The following is a 24,765-nucleotide window of genomic DNA, read 5'->3' on the forward strand; positions in this document are numbered from 1 at the left end:
TTTGTCCTGTGACAAAACAGAGCGCTTCATACCTGTGACCTGGTCTAGGGTTCCCAGTTGCTACTCAAAGAGACCAATAACATAGGCATCACTGCACCACTCAGGAGCTTGTTAGAAATGTGGACGCTCTGTTCTTACTGTAGGATTTGGAAGAAAGGTAGATAGTGATGGGAAGCTTTACATAATCTAAAGTGTGTGTGTGTGTGTGTGTGTGTATGCATGCGTGCGCATTTATTGAAATACATTTGCGTAAAGTATAAAGATTTGGGGAGACTAACCTAAGCAAGAGTCCCTGAAAAATAAAAGGCAGTTTGATTTTAAAAAGAAAGAAAGAAAGAAATGCAGAAGCTCCGACTTGACCCAGACCTGCTGAATTAGAATCTGCGTTTTATACAAGATCCCCAGGCAGTCTGCATACACATTGAAGTTTGAGAAGCACTGTCTTAAATATAGGGAACTTGGATAGAGCTGATGGAAAAGGGACCCAAATGTGTCAGAAAGGGTATTTAACAGGAGCCAGGTTCTTCCCGGGGCTGACAGGAAAAGTTCCTGGTGCCTTCATGGGATCCAAGCATTTCTGATCATCCATAAGCACCTGCAATGAGCAGCACCTATGCATCTCCTGTAATTCTCACATCCTGTGATGTGGAGTGAAGCCCCAGAAGGTTCAGGGTTCGATACACTACTTCTTCATTAATGCGGTCATGTGTTCAGCCCTGGGCACTGAGGGTAAGCCAGAGCAAGGATCCTGAAGACCACCTTCCGTGAGGGGAAGTAAGCAATAAATAAGAAATCAACAAGAAAGCATCAATTAGTAAAAAGTGCAGTGAAGAAAGCAAGTTGGGGTGATGTGACAGATGCTGGTTCTGACTCATGGGGAGGGAAGGGACTGGAACGTCCACCTCTGCTGCCCAGCCATGGCCCCAGGACCCCAGACCCAATGGTGTGGCCTAAGAAGCTGTGTTGGTAAAACAAGAGCGCACGCAATTCCTGAACACCTGGACAGAGTCAGCACTGGCCCTCACACTCGCTGTGAGGCACAGGGAAAATCCCATGGAACTAGCCCCTGCCCTCTAGACCTTGGGTTTTCTAGGCCCCTGGAAGGCCCCGTTCTCATTGATTTAGAAATGCTCAAGCCACTTTCTGGTTTTAGCGAGGCACCATTATTCTCGATTTCCACAGAGGAGAGTTTGAGACAGGCCTGGCCCCGAGACCCCAGAGAAGCAATATTTTTTATTTCCCTCCTGGGAACAGCAAAGCCCACCAGCCGCCTGCATAAACACCAGGCTGGCGGTAGCCTCACCCCATCAGCCCGCTGGGCCGAGCCCGCTGGGGTCCCCCAGACCTGCAGCTGCACATGCCCCTCCTTAGCCACCCTCCCCCACTCAGGCACCTCCCCCAGGGATGCTGGCCTGCAGGGCTCCCCGCTGCTCCCTGCGGTTCTGCCTTCCTCATATCAAGGGTCTTCCGTGGGGTGTGTCTCAGGGGGCAGCAGGGATGCTGCCTACCCGGCACTCTCTCCATCCTGCCCTGGGAGAAGGCCGAACCCCATGACCTCATGCCTCTGGCTCTTGCCCTCTGGGACAGCTGTGACTATGACATTTACGGTGTGTGCAACTTGGCTCGTGTCGTAGCATTGGCAACGTGGGCGAGGGAGCAGGAAGGGTGCCCGTCTTGCAGGTGAACACATCCCATCGTCCCTGCCAAGGGTCCTGGTGCTGTGAGGAGGAAGAGGAGGTGGAGAGAGGGCTGGCACAGAAGGCAGGCCACAGCCAGACAGGATGACTGAAGTTCTGGGAGCTGTGTCATGGGACTTGGGCCAAAGAACTCAGAGGTATTCCCAGAAGGAGTGCCACGTGCCGGGGGCAGGCAGTAGGGCATCGAGGGCGCCTTCTAAGAGCAAGCCCGCCTCGCCAGATGGGACAGGTGTCCTGCTCTGACCACAGCCAGATGCACAGGTGGCCGCGAGGAGGAAGTGTGCAACCTAGGCAGGTCCCCCGGGAAAAGGGGAACCACGAAGGTTTCCCTGGAATTGGGGGTACCCCTGGCAGTCAGCCCTGGGCAGCACAGCTGGTCAGAGGGCAGCTTTAAGGAGCCACGGAGGGCCGACACAACCAGATGTGCACGCTGGTGCAGTGGACGTGGGTGGAAGGGCTGTTCCATGGCTACAGACGTTTCCTGACTTTGTCCAGCGGTGGGACAAGTATGGGCACGCCTGGGTGAGAGCAGAGGCAGCCTCGGCCAAGAGTGTTGGGACCCGAGGGAAAGTCAACCAGGGTCAAGGCTCCCTCAGTTCTCTGGGGTCTTGCTCTCCCGACCAGAAGCAGGGATGAGATATGGTGGGCAAAGTGCAGGCTCTGGAGACCAGGTATGAAACGCACAGCCCAGTCACTACCTGGTTTTATGCAACCACATAGTGCTGAGACCTCTCCAGACCCCAGCTGAAGGAGGTCGGAATAATGATACCTGCCTCCCAGGCTTGGTTTGGAGAATGAATGAAGGGGGGCATGCAGCACAATGCCAGGCACAAAACAGGGCTTGACGCGTGGAGCCGAAGGTGGGGTGGGATGGACTCTTGGGATCCTGGTAGCAGACATGCAGGTAGAAAAGGGGAAGGGGGCTAAGGTGTCCTGTGGCTGGACAGGGAGGAAGGTGAGGACTCAAGGCTGGTGTGATGTGAAGGACCCTGTAGAAGGAGACGAAGCGCGATTGCAGCTGGGCTGAAGCACGGTGCCAACTCGGGTGGCGGGCACGTCCAGCCCCAGCTGAGACACAGGACTCAGGTGCAGACGGCGAGCTTGAGGGTGGAGGGAGCGGGCTCTTTGTGGGAGTGACGTGAGGCGGTGTCGGGGGGTCACTGGACCTGGTGGCAGGGCTCGGAGATCTCGTCAACTCACCCTGCCCCACCTCCTCAGAGGCCTCCAGGACATGAAGCCAGCTGTCTGCAGCCCCCGGAGGAGAGCTGCAGGGGGACAGCAGCTAGAAGCAGCCGGCGCTCCAGCTGACGGGACAGCCGGGGCGCCACGCAATCCCTGACCGCAGCTGATGCAGACAGTGGGCAGGCCCGTGCGGCAGGGGGTGGCCGGCTGACGTGTCCCATCACTCCTGCAACCACACAGCTGTTGAGCATTTGGCCCACACCCCGTGTGGGGCTAAAATCCAGCAAACAAAAATAACTTAGGCCCAGGTTGTCCTCAAGATGTTCAGAGCCTGGAAGATAGTCAAACACATAAAGAGCAAGAAGTTCTAGGCCTCTGATGACCAACCCTCTAAGTACAGCCATGCAGTCCCTTACGTCGTGGCAGCTCCAAGCTATTTCTAGGCCAGTGGATGTAGGACAGATGCTCCCACCGTAAACCCCTTTAGCCAAGAAGAAAACCTTTCATGCCACAGTGACAAATTAGATTTGAAGTGTATACAACCCCAGGAGAGGTAATATATTGACCTGAGCCCTTACTAAGATGTGAATTGAGTTAACATTGGAACTGAAATATATCTTAGAACTCTTATCTCCAATCCTTTCCCGTTTCACAGATGAGGACACTCTGGTAGGCAGGGTGAGTGACACTCCTTTCCAAGGCCACACTGGAGTGAGGAGGAGAGTGAAATGATTTACAGCAAACCCTCCTGTGAATGGTCGGAAGACAGTGCACTTGGGGTCTCGATGTGAGTGGAGGGAGGGCAGAAAGGAGAGGCTTGGAAAGAGACAGCTCCCCTAACTCATGGCCTGGTCTGCACAGACAAAAGTTACATTTCCCCATTAGTTGGTAAAGAGATATATCCCCCAGTGTCAGGAACGATCTTTTGATCTTGCCTTCCAGACCAGAAACACAAAGGCTACCAAATACTTATGTCTGGGGGAGAAGCCCTCAGCAAGGCTCATGCCAGCACATTCTGGGGAAAGGGCCAGCTCTGGGTCTGGTAAATCCATTGGAGACTTTAAGTCTCACTTGGATGCAGCACTATCAAGAGAAAAGCCTTCAGATGACACACGAGGTTCTGCAGCGCCACTGTATTCATGGATGGGGTTTGCAAACTCAAGCAGGCAGGTGCGAGGCAAGAAGCCACACACATACAGTTGGGCAACAGAAATCACACTTTGGAAAGCGTGTAGGCATGCATCTATTTTAAGACCCTGGGCTGGCACCCACACATATGCAAGAGCACATGTGTAAACAGTCACATCCAAGTAATTATAAATGTTGATAGGTGTCCTGCAGCTAAGTGGGGCTGGGGCATTTCTTCACAAAGTTTTGCAGTTTTTATGGGAATGACTTAATTCAACTAAAGCCTTGAAGCTAGAATAAATTATTTTAATGACCTGTCCCTCTGTTTGTCTTTTTCTTTACTTGGAGAATCGATCTACTCCTGGAAGCAGTGTGTGGCACTACAGCTGTACCCCTGCCTCTTGTCCTGCTGCCATCAGAAGGCATTTTTAGGCCTGGGCAGCCTACAAGTCTTTGTATCTCTGAGCGCGCTCAGAGCAAAAGTCTTCTGAGCTGAACTGTGCCATTGAATGAAAAGGGTCATGCAAGGAATAGGTTCTGCCTTTGCCTTTGGAAGCTACAGATTTTTCTTCTAGACTTCTAATTCCTATCTCTCCTGGCACCTATACCCTGCGCCTGTGCTGTGCTCAGGTGCTCGGCCATGTCCTACTCCTTGCGACCCTATGGACTGTAGCCTGCCAGGTTCCTCTGTCCATGGCAAGAATTCTGGAGTGGGATGCCATTCCCTTCTCCAGGGGATCTTCCCGCCCAGGGATCGAACCCACATCTCTTCCGTCTTATGCGTTGGCAGGCAAGTTCTTTACCACTAGTGTCACCTGGGAAGCCTGTATTTTGTGCCTACACCCACCTCAACTCCAATACATACCGCTACTTCCTGCATCCCCTTCCCTTTCTCAGCCATTTTCCAAAAAGGGTCAGTCTGGATCTACCACACTGAAGGTTCTTGGACCACTGGCCACCTTAGATATTCCTTTTACTTGGACCAGTTCTAGAGGAATGCCCATGCAGTTTCAGGCCTCCACTACCTGAATAGGAAAGATGTTTTGAGGTGTAAGTTTTTGAAACACAATGAAATGGTTATACTAAGTTACATGCTCCAAATTTATAAAAATTAGGAAGTCTGTCAATTCCAAGTTTCAGTAAGAATGTGTCCATATGGAGTATCCGCACCCTGCCAGAGGTGCCACTTGGGAGAACAGTATGGCAATAAAGTTGTCCCTTGGTATCTGCAGGAAACTAGTTCTAGGACCCTCAAGAACAGATAAGAGAATCCATTCAAGTCCTTTATATAAAAAATGGTGTTGTTGTTGTTCAGTCGCTCAGTTGTGTCAGACTCTTCTTGACCCCATGGACTGAAACACCAGGCTTCTCTGTCCTTCACTATCTCCTGGAGTTTGCTCAAACTCTTGTCAATTGAGTTTATGAGGCCATCCAACCATGTCATCCTGTCACCCCCTTTTCCTCCTGCCCTCAATCTTTCCCAGCATCCCAGGGTCTTTTCCATTAGCTCTTTGCATCGGGTGGATCCTAAATATTCCTCCCCAAATTCCAGAAAACTCCAAAAAACAAACATTGAATCTGCCACATATTGACATAACATTTGCATTGTATTAGGTATTGTGAGTAATCTAGAGATGAGTTAAAGTATATGGTAAGATGTCTGTGGGTTTTATGCAAATACTACACCATTTTATTCATTGGAAGGACAGATGCCGAAACTGAAGCTCCAATGTTTTGGCCACAGTGGGTTGAATCTACTGATGCAAAACATGTGAACGTGGAAGGCCAATCGTATCCCTTAAAATCGGTGATAAGCATAACAGCCCAGTAGTTTCATTCCTACTTACGTATCATAAAAAAATGTATGCGTGTATGGGATGGGCTTTTAGAGGGGTGCTCCTGGGGCTACTATGAATTACAAAACTAAAAATAACACCCATATTCACCACCAGTAGGCAAGATCAGCAAATTGTGGTATAATCTCACACTAGAATACTACACAGGAATAAAAATGAATGAACTAAAAGCCACAGAATTGACATAAAAACTTAAAGTTGAAAGAAAGAAACCTAACACACATACACACATACTTCTGTAGGATTCTATGTATTTAAAGTTAAAAAACAAAACTACTGTATTTAGGGATTTATCTTTAGGTAATGAAACTGTAAAGAAAAGCGAGGAAGATGATTAACAAAGTTAAGGACAGAGGTTCCTTTCAAGGATGGGATGTATTCGGCTGGGGTAAAAGGAACTCAGGTTTTGCATTGTTGAAATTTGCCATTTGATATGGAATATATTCTAAATAAATGTGGTCACGTTATACCTCATTTTAATGTGCACTTCTTGCTTATGACATTACTTGCTGTTTTATATTTACCTTAGACTATGGAAATGAAGTTAGAAAAGCAAATTCGAGAAATTTTCTTATTTGAGTTCAAAAATGGGTTGCAAAGTGGCATGACATCTTGCAACATCAGCCACACATCTAGTCCAGGAACTGCTAATGAACATACAGTGCAGTGGTGTACAGTGCAAGAAGTTTTGCAAGAGCTGAGAGTCTTGAAGCTGAGGGACACAGTGGCTGGACATAAGAAGTTGACAGTGACAACTCAGAGCCAGCATTGAACCTAATCCTCTTACAACTACATGAGAAGTTGGCAGAGAACTCAATGTCACCCATCCTACAGTAGCTGGCATTTGAAACAAACTGCAAAGGCGAAAAGCTCAGTAAGTGGCTGCCTCATGAGTTGTCTGGAAATTTCAAAAACTCGTCATTTTGAAGTACTCTCTTCTCTTATTCTATGCAACAACAATGAACCATTTCTCAACTGGATTGTGATGTGTGATGGAAAGTGGACTGTATACGATAACCGGCTCAGTGGGTTAGACCGAGAAGCTACAAAGCACTTCCCAAAGCCAAACTTGCACCAGAAAGTCATGGTCACTGTTTGGTTGTCTGCCGCCAGTCTGATCCACTACAACTTTCTGAATCCTGGTGACACCATTCCATCTGAGAAGTACGCTCAGCAGATCGATTAGATGCAATGAAAACTGCAATGCCTGCAGCCTGCATCAGTCAGCAGAAAGGACCCAATTCTTCTCCACGACAACGCCCGACCACACATTGCACAACCAACACTTCAAAAGTTGAACGAATTGTGGCTACCAAGTTTTGCCACATCCACCATATTCACCTGACCTCTTGCCAACCCACTGCTACTTTTTCAAGCATCTTGACAACATTTTGCAAGGAAAATGTTTCCACAGCCAGCAGGATGCAGAAAATGCTTTCCAAGAGTTTGTTGAATCCCAAAGCATGTATTTTTATGCTACAGGAATAATCAAATATTTCTCATTGGCAAAAATGTGTTGATTGTAATGGTTCCTAGTTTTGATTAATACAGCTGTGTTTGAGTCTCGTTAAAATGATTTAAAATTCATGGTCCAAAACCGTAATTACATTTGCACCAACCTAATAAGTGGATGGAGAAGGAAATGGCAACGCACTCCAGTATACTTGCCTGGAAAATCCCAGGGACAGAGAAGCCTACTGGGCTGCCGTCTATGGGGTCGCACAGAGTCGGACATGACTGAAGCGACTTAGCAGCAATAAGTGGGAAGAGGGCATGTGGGGAGCTTTTGGGAGTGTTAGCGTTGCTCTGTTTCTTGAGCTGGGTGGTGGCTGCATGGGTATTTGCTTTATAATGATTTGCTAAGCTGTATATTCATTGTTTATGCACTTTCCTATGCATGTGCTATTTTTCACCATTTAAAACACAAGCTCAACCAAAATCACTCCACCAAGCAGAGCTCCCAGAGCTCACTTTACCAAGAGGTGAGATTCTCAACAGTTCAGATTCCATTTCTCTCTCCTTCCTTCCTCTTTCATCTGCAAATGGAGTTTCCATTCTTAAATCCTCCTACAGAGCCAAGGTGGATGTACACATGTGCATGTGCCTGCTTCTTCTGCCAAGTTCTGATCTTACTCTGGGCAAAATGCCCCTCCATTTGACCCCTTTCGTCTGGTCTGACCTCCAAAGAACTCTCCTTGGGATTCAAGAATATCTAAAGACCAGGAGCAGAGGTTCAATTCCATTCCTCCTGCAGAGTCAGGCTGGAGAAGGAGTGTTTTTTCCATTTACCCAACATTCTGGCTTTTCAATGTACGCAGACTGCAGACAGAGTTGGCCAGCAAGAGCCAGGAGACGAGTGGCCAGACCCAAAGACAAGAGACTCTGGTCTGTGGGCCCGAGGCCCAGACCCATCATTATTCACTGTCACACCAAAGCACCTCGTCATGTTGGGCTGCCTGTTGGGGAAACTTTCACGGGATGGGACCTTCCCTAACTCAGCTTTAATCCTGTTTAACAGGATTTATGGGATATGGCCATGGTTCTGCCTAGAAATTCCCTTGGAAGGACTATTGCTATAAGTTCTGGTTAGGAAAAACTGACGCTCCCAGGGCAACTAGCAATGATTTGAAGAAGCTTATAAGGTTTATTAGAAAGAGCCTGGACAAGGAACCAGAAGACCTGAGCTCCAGCCTATTCTTTCCCAGCACTGTGCCTGCAGGAAAGCCATTTAATCTCCTTTGGTCTCATGTCTTGTCCAGCTCATAGGAACAAAGAATCTAAATGTAAATGGGATGCTTTAAAACTACTACTGCTGCTGCTGCTGCTAAGTCGATTCACTCGTGTCCAACTCTTTGTGACCCCACGGACTATAGCCCACCAGGCTCCACTGTCCACAGGATTCTCCAGGCAAGAATACTGGAGTGGGTTGCCATGCCCTCCTCCAGGGGATCTTCCTGACTCAGGGATTGAACCCATGTCTCCTGTAGTTCCTGCACTGCCAGCAGATCCTTTACCACTGAGCCCCCAGGGAAGCCACTAAGTAAAACCACTAATGCTATACAAATATAAGGGATGATGATGATGATTATGATTATAAAGGTTCCAGTTCTTGCTACTAAACATTCCATAATTCTGAAAAAAAGATAGTGCTCATCAATTTAACTACGGTTAGTTTTGGCGAAAACCCAGTGACTGTGTGACTGTTCAGAAGATAGATACTGCTGGGTCGCGGCATTGCACCAAATTCACCCACAGCCCCATCCTTTGCCCGCAGAGAGGGCTCAGCTGCTAGACAAGGCTGGAAACAGATTATAGCCCTTCAACAAAGCTCAGCCCACTGGCCTGCTCAGAGGCTGAGTGCCTGACCTTGGCCTCATGAACACTGTGTTCTGCCCCCATGGCAGTCTTTCCCAGGCTGTGTTCTCCAGAGAGAATGAAAAATATGTGGCTGCCAAGGTCAGGTAAAAGCAGAAGAGGAGGCTGTCACTGCTGTTCCTGCACATTTGGATGGTTCTAGCGGCCAAGAGAAAGACAGGTACTTTTCAACTTCGAAGGTCCAGTTGGATCCTGGTCTGATTCCTTTTGAACCCATCTGAAAGAATCAGAAGGTGGTTCTAGAAAGGAGAAAGAATCCCAAGCCTGCATGAAGTCCATTGATAGTAGGATGGTGTTGACCACTCAGTCTAGCTATTCCTATCAGGAAGGGAAAGACTCAAGATGCCAAGCAGCCTGATTCCCTTAGGCAGCCCCTCCAGGAGGAGTGGGGTGATATGAGTAGACTGGCAAGATCCTATTGGCCACCTTGGCCTGCCTCCAAGTTTGGGCTCCAGTACCCTGACCCCGCTCATTAGACCTCACAACTGAAGTGACTATGGACCTACCAACCCTCCCAGAGCAAATGGCCATTTCAGACAGCACTTCCCAGAACTGAGGGAGTTAAGGCATTGGGTAGGTTGAGAAGGCTCTGGTGTTCTCTATCTTTTTAAAAATTTTTTAATTGGAGGATAATTGCTTTACAATGTTGTGCTGGTTTCTGCCATAAGCAACATGAAGCAGCCACAAGTACACTTGTACACCTTCCCTCTTGTGCCTCCCTCCCACCACGACCCCCATCCTCCTCCTCGAGGTCATCAAAGTACTGGGCGGAGCTCCCTGTATTACGCAGCAGCTTCCCATCACTTACCTGTTCTACACATCAGTTCAGTTCAGTTCAGCAGCTCAGTCGTGTCTGACTCTTTGCGACCCCATGAACCGCAGCACGCCAGGCCTCCCTGTCCATCACCAACTCCCGGAGTCCACCCAAACCCATGTACATTGAGTTGGTGATGTCATCCAACCACCTCATCCTTTGTCGTCCCCTTCTGCTCCTGCCCTCAATCTTTGTCAGCATCAGGGTCTTTTCAAATGTGCCAACTCTTCGCATCAGGTGGCCAAAGTATTGGAGTTTCAGCTTCAACATCAGTCCTTCCAATGAACACCCAGGACTGATCTTTAGAATGAACTGGTTGGATCTCCTTGCAGTTCAAGGCACTCTCAAGAGTCTTCTCCAACACCACAGTTCAAAAGCATCAATTCTTCTGCACTCAGCTTTCTTTATAGTCCAACTCTCACATCCACACATGAGTACTGGAAAAACCATAGCCTTGACTAGACATTTGTTGACAAAGTAATGTCTCTGCTTTTTAATATGCTGTCTAGGTTGGCCATAACTTTCCTTCCAACGAGCAAGCGTCTTTTAATTTCAAGGCTGCAATCACCATTTGCAGTGATTTTGGAGCCCCCAAAAATAAAGTCAGCCACTGTTTCCACTGTTTCCCCATCTACTTCCCATGAAGTGATGGCACCGGATGCCATGATCTTAGTTTTCTGAATGTTGAGCTTTAAGCCAACTTTTTCACTCTCCTCTTTCACTTTCATCAAGGGACTCTTTAGTTCTTCTTTGCATTCTGCCATAAGGGTGGTGTCATCTGCATATCTGAGGTTATTGATATTTCTCCTGGCAATCTTGATTCCGGCTTGTGCTTCTTCCAGCCCAGCGTTTCTCATGATGTACTCTGCATATAAGTTAAATAAGCAGGGTGACAATATACAGCCTTGATGTACTCCTTTCCTTATTTGGAACCATCTGTTTCATGTCCAGTTCTAACTGTTGCTTCCTGACCTGCATACAGGTTTCTCAAGAGGCAGGTCAGGTGGTCTGGTATTCCCATCTCATTAAGAATTTTCCACAGTTTATTGTGATCCACACAGTCAAAGACTTTGGCATAGTCAATAAAGCAGAAGTAGACGTTTTTATGGAACTCTCTTGCTTTTGCGATGATCAAACGGATGTGGCAATTTGATCTCTGGTTCCTCTGCCTTTTATAAAACCAACTTGAACATCTGGAAGCTCACGGTTCATGTACGGTTGAAGTCTGGCTTGGAGAATTTGGAGCATTACTTTGCTAGCGTGTGAGATGAGTGCAATTGTGCAGTAGTTTTAGCATTCCTTGCCATTGCCTTTCTTTGGGATTGGAATGAAAACTGACCTTTTCCAGTCCTGTGGCTGCTGCTGAGTTTTCCAAATTTGCTGGCATATTGAGTGCAGCACTTTCACAGCATCATCTTTTAGGATTTGAAATACCTCAACTGGAATTCCATCACCTCCACTAGCTTTGTTCCTAGTGATGCTTCCTAAGGCCCACTTGACTTCACATTCCAGGATGTCTGGCTCTGGGTGAGTGATCACACCATCATGATTATCTGGGTCATGAAGATCTTTTTTGTACAGTTCTTCTGTGTATTCTTGCCACCTCTTCTTAATATCTTCTGCTTCTGTACAGTCCATATAATTTCTGTTCTTTATTGAGCCCATCTTTGCAGGAAATGTTCCCTTGGTATCTCCTATTTTCTTGAAGAGATCTCTAGTTTTTCCCATTCTATTGTTTTCCTCTATTTCTTTGCACTGATCACTGAGGAAGGCTTTCTTATCTCTCCTTGCTATTCTTTAGAACTCTGCATTCAAATGGGAATATCTTTCCTTTTCTCCTTTGCTTTTCATGTTTCTTGTTTTCTCAGCTATTTGTAAGGCCTCTTCAGACAACCATTTTGCTTTTTTGCATTTCTTTTTCTTGGGAATGGTCTTGATCCCTGTCTCCTGTACAATGTCACGAACCTCCATCCATAGTTCATCAGGCACTCTGTCTATCAGATCTAGTCCCTTATATCTATTTCTCACTTCTACTGTATAATCATAAGGGATTTGATTTAGGTCATACTTGAATGGTCTAGTGGTGATGATGGTCATTCTGACAGGTATGAGGTGATACCTCATTGTAGTTTTGATTTGCATTTCTCTAATAATCAGTGATCTTGAGCATCTTTTCATGTGTTTGTTGGCTATCTGTATGTGGTATTCTCTTTCTGGGAACATTTTTAGGAGTGTAAGGAGTGTGCTGAAATCAATCCTTAAACCCATAACGTTTCATCATCCTTGTCCCAGTTCTCCTGACAAAGCAACAGAGGGATATTTGCCCCTACTCTCTCATTGGTCATAACCTGAGTGCTTTGTTTTTTTAAAACCATTTCAAAGTATTATGAACTGATTAGTTCAACTTTTATCCCCTCAGCAAACATGCAAAGTAGGCAGCGGACCTTTCCCACTTCACAGATGGAAAAAGTGAGATATGGCTGCGTGGGAGTGGAAAACAAAGAGTAATTCACTGTCCTGACTCCTGGTCCAGTGGCTCTTTCTGCCCCCCTGAAGAGCCTTACTTACACCTTCTTACTTACATCTTCTATCTCAACTAATCACCCATCAGGGAACCTCAGCTTCTCCATGAGAAACCCCCAAAAGCCCACTTTTTCATGAGGAATTATAATATATTTACAGTCATCTCATTATTAAATTTATCTTACGTTAACATTCTAAAAATTAAATAGTTTTCTACTTGAAGGAGCAGCTCTTTGAGCTACTGCTTCAAGAATTCATTCAAGAACTGGATGCCAGTCAATAAACTTCTCATCAATCAGGCTGAATGATGATCATGCCTTTTCTGATAATTACGTGGTTTCTTATTTACATGTTGAAGCATTACAACAACAAATCAAAGTCAGCATTACTGTTTACGACTTCAATCTCCCATCAGCTGTGAAAACCATAGCTCCAGCTGTGCATCTCTCTAGAACACAGTCATACAAATGCGTCTCTGTCTGTGGACATTACATTACTAGTCTCCTTTTCCTGGGGGTGAGCAGCCTGAATGGTTTCCAATAGGGGTATTATTTATTAGTAAACATTTTATGTCTTTTTTTTCTAAAATGGATTTGAAATGGATTACTGACCCTCCTCTCAGACACACACAGAGACATGCACCAGAATAGTTTCTTTAAAAAAGGAAATTAATAACCATATACCCAGAAGAGAGATGACTCCACCTTAAAATATGAAGTAAGATGCTTATTGTACTTTTTACATTTTATTCAGCTCTAAGTTCCCTCGAAGTCAAGGGGAAAGTACATATACATTGTTTAGTGGTTCTTATATATGGAAAAAAGAAGGTGCTTACATTTATATTTCACTATTTCTTTTCATCACCAACAATTTGGCATGATTTCGGATGAGTGTTTTATGTATATTTTTTTCTTTCCAAAGAACAATGAGCTAAATATAACCAGGGTACGTGCTTTCTGGAAAGAAAAGGCTATGGTTAACTTTGATACACTTTGAGGTTTGATCAAGAGAAAGATACAGAAATCTAGAACCTTCCTTACCTCCTCCAGTTTGTCCACTCGCCCCACCAGTTTGGAGGTAACTGAATGCAGCTTCAGGAGATCCAAGCCGTAGAAAGCTCCTTCCAGCATGTCTATAATGGTGGAGAGCTATGAAACAAGGGCAGGCATCAGTCCAAGGCTGGTGCAGATAGACTGAAAGGGAGACGTTTCCATGTCGAGGCTGGACAGGGAAACCACTAGGCAGGAATTGAGAGGCGACCCTCAGAAACTGGCACTTGTGTGGGTGGACAGGCAGATCCAATGGTATTCTGTCTACTGGAGTACATGGTTAAGAAAATAGGAGGATCCTACAAGTCAACTGAGGGCTGAATAGCTTCACCAAACTGTTTATGCTTCCTTTATTAAGTCTATCAGTTGAGGGCATGTCTGTCTTTCCTACTAGACTGTGAGCTCCTTGAAAGCAGTGCTATGTCATCTTCATCCTTGATTCCCCATGATACCTTGGCCCATAACAAGTGATATATAAACACTCAACAAAGTGGCTTATTAACATCCGTGCCTTGAGGATATGCTTCTGAAATACTTACATGCATTGTCTCTTGAAGTCCCTGGAAGACACCAGCAAGCTTTACCTTAGCACTAAAAACAAAACCGCCCCTGGGAGGTAAAAGAGACCCAGTGGCCCACCGTTGAGGTGCCAAGTTGTCATGGGGTACCCAGCTATCTCAATTTTTTCAACACTGTCCTTCCTGCCAGTACAGAGCCAGTGGGAGAAAGGTGGCTGAGGTGCTGGTGACATCCAGGTCACGCAAAGTTCAGGCACAGGAAGCTAATGAGAGATGCTTAAAGTGAGCTTCCCTGCCAAGGACTCTCCCTGGAAGAGTCTGCTGGACATACTTGTGCACCACAGCCTTTCTGCTAGATCAGAACTCTGTGTGAAATGCTCACATTTCAAAGATCTGCTTCCTCTCCATCCGAGGAAGATAGCTGAAGCCGGGTGAGAGCCATGGAAGGGCAGCCAATTAGTATGTACTGTGATGATTCTCTGATTCCTAAAATTTTGCCTGCTGTTGTTTCAGAACCGCCAAGAGTCCAATCCTATAACTGAGTGATTGCGCCTTTGGTTCAGAAATTGTTTCACAGCAGAGCTGCAGCTCTGAGTGATGTGGCTGAATCCTGGGACACTCATTTTACTGGTACACCCTGCTGCTGCTGCTGCTGCTAAGTCGCTTCAGTCGTGTCCGACTCTGTGCGACCCCATAGACGGCAGCCCACCAGGCTCCCCCGGCCCTGGGAGTCTCCAGGCAAGAACACTGGAGTGGGTTGCCATTTCCTTCCCCAATGCATGAAAGTGAAAAGTGAAAGTGAAGTCGCTCAGTCATGTCCAACTCTTAGCGACCCCATGGACTGCAGCCCACCAGGCTCCCCCGGCCCTGGGAGTCTCCAGGCAAGAACACTGGAGTGGGTTGCCATTTCCTTCTCCATCACATGAAAGTGAAAACTGAAACTGAAGTCGCTCAGTCGTGTCCAACTCTGAGCGACCCCATGGACTGCAGCCCACCAGGCTCCTCCGTCCGTGGGATTTTCCAGGCAAGAGTACTGGAGTGGGGTGAAACCCAACTCTGCTTAAAGGAATATCGGTGACAACCAGTTACCAAGTGTGTGCCAGCTTCTGGCATAGCAGTAGCACTTTACATGGCCATTCATTATTGGAATGTGTCTATCGAGCCCCAACTATACGTCAGTCATTGTGCCAAGAACTCAAAAGTTGTCCTCTCATCTATTCTCAAAACCCTCAAAGGTAGATATTATTCTTCCTACTTTTTAATTCAAGGAGACTGAGGTCAGGTCAGTTGAATAACTTGCATATCACCATGCAGCAACCACTAGCAATGATCTGAACACAAGTCTGACTCTAAATCAAGCTTATCCCATGAGCCCACGCTACAGATGAAGAGGGGAAGGTGGGGATCAGGTGAAGCCCTCAGCTGACCTCTGCGGCTGCCCCGAACAGGGCCTGAGTTTCCGCACCCCGAAGTCCAGGATTATAGGATCCCATTGTAAGGATAGTGGCGTTACAATGTTGTGTTAGTTTCTACCACACAGCAAAATGATCAGCCACACAGGTACATATTATTGCTGTTGTTCAGTTGCTAAGTCATGTCAGATGTTCGTATATATTCTCCTTTTTGGATTTACTTTCCATTCAGGTCACCCATTCGTGTCTGAGGCTTTGCAACCCCATGGACTGTAGCCCGCCAGGCTCCTCTGTCCATGGAATTCTCCAGGCAAGAACACTGGAGTGGGTTGCCATGCCCTCCTCCAGGGGATCTTCCAACCCAGGGACTGAACTTGGGTCTCCTGCATTGCAGGCAGGTTCTTTACCATCTAAGCCACTAGGGAAGCCCTTCAGGTCACCACAGAGAATTAAGTAGGGTTCCCTGTGCTATAGAGTATGTTCTTATTAGCTATGTATTTTATATACAGTATCAATAGTATATATGCGCCAATCCCAGTCTCCCAGTTCCTCTCACCTCCCTCTTTGCCCTTGGGATCCGCACACTTGTTCTCTAGGTCTGTGTCTCTGGAGGACCGCAGTTTGCTGACTGGACCTAGAGCAGGCCCCAGGCCTCCTCTTCCCCGGGGCACCCAGCCCTTGCACTGAGGACTGCTCACTGCTCTCTGTGTCTCTGGGGCGCCTGCTGTGCTGACAGTAAATCATGGCAGTAACTTTCCTGGAGAAGAACGCTGAGTTCTTTTGGCCAGCTGGGTCTGGCAGCTGCTCCCAGGTCCAGCCTCCTTGGCTCCAAAAGAGAGGGAGGCATACTTTGCTCTAGGCATCACCCTTAGACGTTAGAGTTGCAAATGACCAGTCTGTCAGTTCATCAGCTCCGGATCCACACGCAACACTCTCCGGCCCAGAGCCTGACCTCCTTTAAAGGCTAAAACAGGGCCCACTTACTCCAAGGCCTTGATCCCCAGCAAAAGCCTTGTCAGACTCACGGGTCCCTAAGGCACCCTCTCACCCAGGCCTCACCCGCCACCAGGTCCTACCTTCAAGTCCCGGCTGTCTGCCTCCCGAAGCTTCTGGAGCCTGAAGTCTCCCTCACAAGGATTGAGGGCGGACGGAGGTGCAACACAGGCACACTTGCAGGACGAGCCCGAGGTGATGGTTTCCACTGTGTAGAAGTCTTCCTTCCTGGAGGTCCCCGCGTTGACCCGCTGGCAGGCATCTCGGCCCAGGGGTCGCACCACACACTTGCACTGGCAGTCCGAGCCTTCAGACACGGCCTTGACTTTGTCATAGTCTCCCAGCAACTAGACAGAGAGAGAGACCAGGTTGGGGCTGTGCAAACGCCAGCATCAGTCAGGGTCCTGAAAAAGGCTCTACATTTACTTTGTCAGATGTCCTGCTAGCCAGAGATCTCCGGTAACTCTGGTGTGGAGGTGAAGGGGTCATCGCAACACAATTTGCTGACCCTAGCGTTTCCTGGAACGCACTCTGAGTTCATCTCTCTTTACTTATTTTGGAAAGCAGTGCATTTCTCAGGGAGCCTTAGTCTTTTATCACTTAAAGGAAAAAAAACAAATAAGCTCCATCATTCTTCCAATCGTACTTGCCTTAGCTAGAATCCAGATTTAGACTGAAAAGGGAAAGGAGAAGGGATTGACGGAGGGATTGGAAAACTGACATTCCAATTTCAAGACCACTGGCTTCTGTTCCCCTTCATTCATTCACCATTTATTGAGTGCCACCTTGGGACTGAGCTTGGTGCTATGAGAGGTAAAGCAATGAATGGGCCAGAGAGCCTGCTCTCAAGAGCTTACTGTGCAAGAGTAAGTTACAAACACACCAAGCACAGAGTGATAAGTACCCCGGATGTGGGAGTTCAGTGGGAGCTCAAACAGAAGGCCACAGAGTGTGGCTTCTAGAAGGAAGTGGTATCTGATCTGGCCTCAAAGGATGAGTTAGATTTGGAAAAAAGAAACTGGGAGGAGAGAGACAGATGCAGATGTCAGTAGGTTCACTCAGCCCAAGGGTTCATTTGGCTCCTAGAATAGCGTCTGCACCCAAAGCCCAGGCCAAAGCCAGGAAAGCAAATTGGCAGCACTTGCTGCCTCCACAGCACTAAACATTTCCTTCTGAGTGCTTGCCCAGGCAGGAAAACACGCAATGGCAGGCTTGCTGGAACCACAATCCTAGGCACTTGTTGGGGACAAGGCTCCTCCCCAGCTCCTCTGCAAGACATCCTATATCCCCAAGGTCACGGCTCCCTCTGTGGGCACAGGGAACGATTCCCTTCCTTTGACTAATGACCCTGGCAGGCAAGCTCTGAGCTTGTTGGAGTGGATATGTTCCTGGGATGCAGTTGGGGGAAAGAAGTCTTGTAATGTTTTTCTTGCAAAGGTTGGGTTTCTTCTAATACAAATATTTGTGTTAGGACTGTTGTCAAAGGCAGAATGGATCAGTGGAAGACAGAGTTGTAGTTCAAGATGACTTAAGTGGCCGGTCTTTATGGGCCGATGGAAAATCATAGCTGTCTGCTCTCTGAAACTCTGCTTAGATTCCTATATAGCCCTACTCAGAGACTCTGGGTGAATTCCTTCCTTTCAAGAGGCTCAAGTTTCAGGAAAGTTTTTGTTGATGATCCTCCAGAGCCCCGGTGTGATGGATTTTTAAGTCTTTTTGATTTAGGGGTCAGTGCGAGGTTATGGATGAGTATAGGGCATGTAGTAGCATAATTTTTAAAGGAAGGGTGAGGTGACTAGTGTTTGATAAAGGTCAAAGTGGAGCTGATCATTCTTTCTACAGGACGGAGTCAAGGACCCCAGTCCAAGGGCTTAGCAGAGGCAGGCAGCACTCATTATAGGGATCCTTTTTCAGCCATGCCTCCTCCTTAGGAGTAAGGTGACAGCCAACACACAATCATCAGGCTGGTCCTGGAAAGCACGAAATAAACAGTCTAGAGAGAACTCTTTTTTTACTGTCATGAGATCAGGGCTGAAGATGGTCAGAGGACCTGGCTCTACCCATCTCTAGGGTCCTTTCCTGTTTCAAGCCTCACGGTCATTATCTATAGAAGGGAGTAAGCACGTGTGAGGATTCAGTCAAATTAAACAAGTGAAAGCTCTTTGCAAAAGGACACGTTACAGATCCTGTCCCTAGCAGCTGTCACCGCCCGCTCCGACACCATCTGCCAGAGCTGAGTGGAGCTGCATCTCCGCTTCATCTCCCCAGTGAGAGGTGGGCACTTGTCCTCCTTCTGGGGCTCACCTCATGTTCGTCACACTTGCTGCTGCTGTCTCCCTGGGCGGCTCACTCGGTGTCATGAAATATCTCCCCGTGGGTCACACCATCCGCCTTCCGTCCACATGCCCGCCTGTTTGCACATTCCAGTTCTGACAAACAGCCACACAGACAAGACGTGGCCATACCTTCCACAACCCTTGAACCAAAAGGTTTCGACATTTTTTCTTTCTTCTCAGGGAGTTGTGAGGTGTCCCCCCTTCCTTCTCCTCTCCTTTTTTCCTGATTCTGTAACCTTGAAAGACCCTATGACTTTGAGAGCAAGACCCATGTCTCTTCAGTTAAGAAAATGTTCTGATACATGAAAAGCAAAAGCCCTCCCCTTCGGTAATGGAGGGGCCAACGGCTGCCTGCGAACGCTTCAGCAGGACCGTCTTAAGGCTCTGACCGCCACTGGGGCAAACGGAGTGTGCGGGGGCTCGCCGCCTACCTGGGATAAGACGTTCTCCTGGTTGTCTGCTTCGTTCTGCAGAGTCTCGTCCTCTGTGGGCGCCACCGTCTGCGCGTCTGGGGGCTCGGTCGTCCCGGTGCGGGGAGTGCTGTACCCCCAGCCCAGAGTCGTAACCAGAGCGAAGCCGAGAACTAGCAGCAAAGGCTTGGCCATGAGGAAGGCGACCGGAGGGAGCTCGGCCCCTTGGAAGAATGGCTGGGGGCCGGTGCGGAGGGCGGGGGGCCGGGTATCTCAGCAAGGAGTGAGGCGAGAGGGTGTCTCGGCTGGAGCCCCAGAGGGACTGCTCTAGAGCTGGCCGCGGCCGGGCAGGGCAGGAATGTGCGCCCCAGAGACCCTGGTCATCTCCTTCCCGGCGCGATCGGCCGGTAGACTGGGGCGCAGGGCAGGAGGAGGTGACAAGGAAGGTGGAGGTGGCAAGGCGAGCGCGTCGTCCTCCGGAGAGGGCTCAGGTGGAAGGTAGGGGTCCGGGCGGACGCGGGCGGGGCGGTGCGCGCCGGGGCGGGCGGCGGGAAGCCTGGGGGCGCACCCGGGCCCTGTGGGAGTGCGGGGCCGGCAGCGGCGGCGGGGGCGAGGGCTGCTGGGCCAGGGCGCCGCGGAGCGCTGGCGCGGAGGGAGGGCGGAGCCTCTATTGTGCCGGGCCGCGGGGATGCAGCCAGTTACCGCGCGGAGGAGGAGGAGGACCGGGAAGCGCCCTGGGCTCGGGCGGCGGGGAGACCAGCCGACCCCGCCCCCGACTCGACCTCAGCTGCTGCTCACGCCCTCCAGGGGTGACGTCGGAAGGGCGCCTCTTTCATCTGACCGCAAATGGGACGGAAGTTACCCTGAGCCGGGCCCCTGAAGTTCGGGGATCCCTTGTGCCCATTCTCTCCGAAAGGAGCGAGTTTCCTCTGATTGGCAGGTAGGCACCGAGAACTCTCCCCAAGCGCGAGCCGGCATAGATGGATCCTCGGCACCCCCCTTCTATTGCACCTGGAGGACAGAAGGAACATTTGCTCTTGGATGTTTCTTTTCCCTGACGACTCTGGAAAGACACTTGGCAGCTTTGAACTTAGCGCCACTGGTCGTTTTCTTGCCTGCCACAGCTTTAGAACCTGGTAATACCTCCACCCAGAGGATAACTACTGAACTCCCTGCAGGAGTGTCCTCAGTTCAGTTCAGTCGCTCAGTCGTGTCCGACTCTTTGCGACCCCATGAACCGCAGCACGCCAGGCCTCCCTGTCCATCAGCAACTCCCAGAGTTTACCCAAACTCATGTCCATTGAGTTGGTGATGCAATCTAGCCATCTCATCCTCTGTCGTCCCCTTCTCCTCCCGCCCTCAATCTTTCCCAGCATCAGGGTCTTTTCAAGTGAGTCAGCTCTTCTCATCAGGTGGCCAAAGTATTGAAGTTTCAGCTTCAACATCAGTCCTTCCAATGAACACCGAGGACTGACCTCCTTTAGGATGCACTGGTTGGATCTCCTTGCAGTCCAAGGGACTCTCAAGAGTCTTCTCCAATACCAGAGTTCGAAAGCATCAATTCTTCGGCGCTCAGCCTTCTTTATAGTCCAACTCTCACATCCATACATGAGTACTGGAAAAACCATAGCCAAGTTGTGTAATTACTAAATAAGAGAATAGTTTTTTCAGTAAATCTCTGACAGTCTGTGGGTGGAGGCCAGGGTACCGGGGTGAGGAGGGGGGAGCTACTATCACAGATGCAGTTGATTGTCCAAGGGGACAACTCTTACTGTCTTCGTGGTTTAGGACAATTGTCAGGATCTCTGTCACTAGATGATCTCTTAGAAGATGTCCACCCTCAACAGTGTGCAACTGTGTTACAGTATGCCTTAATTAGGTTCCATTTTATAAACCAACTGTGAAGATTAACAGTGTCTGAATTAAACGGAAGGCACTGCACCTTTTGAGACAACTGTGGAAATGCAAAACAGAGCCAGATTCATTAGAAGATGTGAAAAGTGTCACGCATCTTTGGGAAATTCAAACACCTTGCCTTTTACAGTAAGGGGAAAGGGTCCTCATAATCTAAATAATAAGCTGTGAAATTTCAGCTCATATAAATAATGATAGTTGACAGAAGCACAGAGTTTTGCCAAGAGAAAGCACTGGTCATAGCAAACATTGTCTTCTAAGAGCACAAGAGAAGACTCTACACGGACATCACCAGATGGTCAGTACTGAAATCAGATTGATTATATTCTTTGCTGCCGAAGATGGGGAAGATCAGCAAAAATAAGACCGGGAGCTGACTGTGGCTCAGATCATGAACTCCTTATTGCAAAATTCAGACTTAAATTGAAAAAGTAGGGAAAACCACTGGACCATTCAGGTATGACCTAAATCAAATGCCTTATAATTATACAGTAGAAATGACAAATAGATTCAAGGGGATTAGATCTGATAGGCAGAAAGCCTGATGAACTATGGACAGAGGTTCATGACATTTAGTGTAGGCAGTGATCAAGACCATCCCCAAGAAAAAGAAATGCAAAAAGGCAAAACGGTTGTCTGAGGAGGCCTTACAAATAGCTGTGAAAAGAAGAGAAGCAAAAAGCAAAGGAGAAAAGGAAAGATATACCCATTTGAATGCAGAGTTCCAAAGAATAGCAAGGAGATAAGAAAGCCTTCTTCAGTGATCAATGCAAAGAAATAGAGGAAAATGATAGACTGGGAAAGACTAGAGATCTTTTCAAGAAAATTAGAGATACCAAGGGAACATTTCATGCAAAGATGGGCACAATAAAGGACAGAAATGGTATGGACATAACAGAAGCAGAGGATATTAAGAAGAGGTAGCAAGAATACACAGAAGAACTATATGAAAAAAAAAAGATCTTCACGACCCAGATAACCATGATGGTGTGATCACTCACCTAGAGCCAGACATCCTAGAGTATGAAGTCAAGTGAGCCTTAGGAAGCATCACTACAAACAAAGCTAGTGGAGGTGATGGAGTTCCAGTTGAGCTATTTCAAATCCTAGAAGATAATGCTGTGAAAGTGCCGCACTCAATATGCCAGCAAATTTGGAAAACTCAGCAGGGACCACAGGACAGGAAAAGGTCAGTTTTCATTCCAGTCCCAAAGAAAGTCAATGCCAAAGAATGTTCAAACTACTGCATAATTGCACTCATTTCACATGCCAACAAAGTCATGTTCAAAATTTTCCAAGCAAGGCTTCAACAGAAGACTTGAACTTCCAGATGTACATGAACCAAGAACTTCCAGATGTTCAAGCTGGATTTAGAAAAGGCAGAGGAATCAGAGATCAAATTGCCAATGTCCAAACATCCAATGAATCACAGAAAAAGCAAAAGATTTCCAGAAAAACATCTACTTCTGCTTCATTGACTACGCCAAAGCCTTTGACTGCATGGATCACAACAAAGTGTGGAAAATTCTTAAAGTGATGGGACTACCAAACCACCTGACCTGCCTCCTGAGAAATCCGAATGCAGGTCAAGAAGCAACAGTTAAAACCACACCTAGAACAATGGACTGGTTCCAAATTGGGTAAGCAGTATGTCAAGGCTGTATATTGTCACCCTGCTTATTTAACTTATATGCAGAGTACATCATGTGAAATGCTGGGCTGGATGAAGTATAAGCTGGAATCAAGATTTCTGGGAGAAATATCAATAACCTCAGACAGGCAGATGACACCACCCTTATGGCAGAAAGTGAAGAGGAACTAAAGAGCTTCTTGATGAAAGTGAAAGAAAAGAGTGAAAAAGCTGGCTTAAAACTCAAAATTCAAAAAAGGAAGGTCATGGCATCTGGTCCCATCAATCACTTCATGGCAAATAGATGGGGAAATAGTGGAGACAGTGGCATAGGCTCCCAAATCACTGCAGGTGGTGACTGCAGCCATGAAATTAAAAGTCACTTGCTCCTTGGAAGAAGAGCTCTGACCAACCTAGACGGCATATTAAAAAGCAGAGACATCACTTTGCTGACAAAGATGTGTCTAGTCAAAACTATGGTTTTTCCTGTGGTCATGTATGGATGTTCGAGTTGAACCATAAAGAAAGCTGAGTGCTGAAGAACTGATGCTTTTGAACTGTGGCGTTGGAGAAGGCTCTTGAGAGTCCCTTGGACTGTAAGGAAATCAAACCAGTCAATCCTAAAGGAAATAAGGTCTGATGCTGAAGCTGAAGCTCCTTGGCCATGTGACGTGAAGAACTGACTAGCTGGAAAAGCCCCTGATGCTGGGAAAGATTGAAAGCAGGAGAAAGGGACGACTGAGGATGAGATGGTTGGATGGCATCATCGAGTCGATGCACATGAGTTTGAGCAGGCTCCAGGTGTTGGCGGTGAACTGGGAAGCCTGGCATGCTGCATCCATGGGGTTGCAAAGAGTTGGACACGACTGAGTGACTGAACTAAACTGAACTGAAAAAGTTTATAAAACTTTTAGGTTATAAACACTTCAGGGTATTAATATAACAATAGTTTTTTCAAATCCAGTTTATGGGCAAAAATTCAAGATTCTAGTTATCTGGACTTGTGGGAATATCTCAGAGAATATTAAAGCTATCAAATCTTTTTTCAAAACTAGATGGAAGTAAACAACTATAAAATATAGTTTTAAAATTCAATTAAAATAAGTGTTGAATGTTGGCTAAGTATAGGACAATTTGCTAGATATTTAATTGGAACAAGAGATAGTCCACATTTTCCTGAAGAAGTGGACTAGGAGTAAGGAGGTAAGCAGAACAAGTATTCAAGTTGTCAGGCAGAGTAAGAGCATATCCCAAGGAGCTTAAAGAAGGATTAGGTCACTTCAAGTTGAAAGGTCAGGATTTCATGAAAAGGTGACAGGTAGATGGCTGGGAGGATGGGAAGGTCTCAGCAAGGCAGTAAGATGTAGGCAAGATGAGAGGAGCCATTCTGGGAAAAGCCATCAGCCTGAATGTGCATATTCAGATCTAAGACTGATGCTCACTTCTCAGGGAAGACTTCCTGACTCCATCTCCAGCATACTTCCTCTTATATGCTCCCACAGTACCACAGTGTCCGGTTTCCCAGGTGGCGCAGTAGTAAAGAATCCAGCTGCAAGCGCAGGAGACACAGGAAACATGGGTTTGATCCCTGGTCAGGGAGATCCCCTGGAGTAGGAATGACAACCACTGCAGTATTTTTGCCTGGAAAATTCTGTGGACAGACGAGCCTGGCAGGCTATAGTCCATGGGATCAAAAAGAGCTGGACACAGCTGAGCAGCACATACACACGGTACCATGTATTTTTTCTTCATAGAATTATGGGAATTACATTTTTATACTTTTTTGTGAGCTGTTTCAGTTGTGCCTGTCTTTACCACTAGGCTGTAAGCTCCATGATGGCAAGCTTTTGTCTGGTTTTGTTCACCATTACATTCTCAGAGGCTTCCCTTGTAGCGATTCTTGGGTCAGGAAGATCTCCTGGAGGAGA

At 47.5% G+C, this 24,765-nt stretch overlaps 1 protein-coding gene across 3 annotated transcripts in view; it reads right to left on the reverse strand.

Moving 5' to 3' along the window:
- The window catches only part of OLFML2B (olfactomedin like 2B), a 45,928-nt gene extending 25,748 nt beyond the window's left edge, over positions 1 to 20,180 (reverse strand). For 2 of the 3 annotated variants that reach the window (XM_020875029.2, XM_020875028.2), the window contains exons 1-3: positions 19,315 to 20,180; positions 16,631 to 16,894; positions 13,616 to 13,723 (exon numbers count right to left, since the gene is read on the reverse strand). In XM_020875029.2, coding sequence (XP_020730688.2) covers positions 13,616 to 13,723; positions 16,631 to 16,894; positions 19,315 to 19,488 — 546 coding nt within the window. In that variant the 5' untranslated portion in view covers positions 19,489 to 20,180. The remainder of the gene's footprint in view (positions 1 to 13,615; positions 13,724 to 16,630; positions 16,895 to 19,314) is intronic. The other variant, XM_020875030.2, reaches the window with a different exon arrangement.
- Positions 20,181 to 24,765: the final 4,585 nt, after the last annotated feature.

Source organism: Odocoileus virginianus, chromosome 5, assembly GCF_023699985.2.
Source record: "Odocoileus virginianus isolate 20LAN1187 ecotype Illinois chromosome 5, Ovbor_1.2, whole genome shotgun sequence".
NCBI classification, from domain to species: domain Eukaryota; kingdom Metazoa; phylum Chordata; class Mammalia; order Artiodactyla; family Cervidae; genus Odocoileus; species Odocoileus virginianus.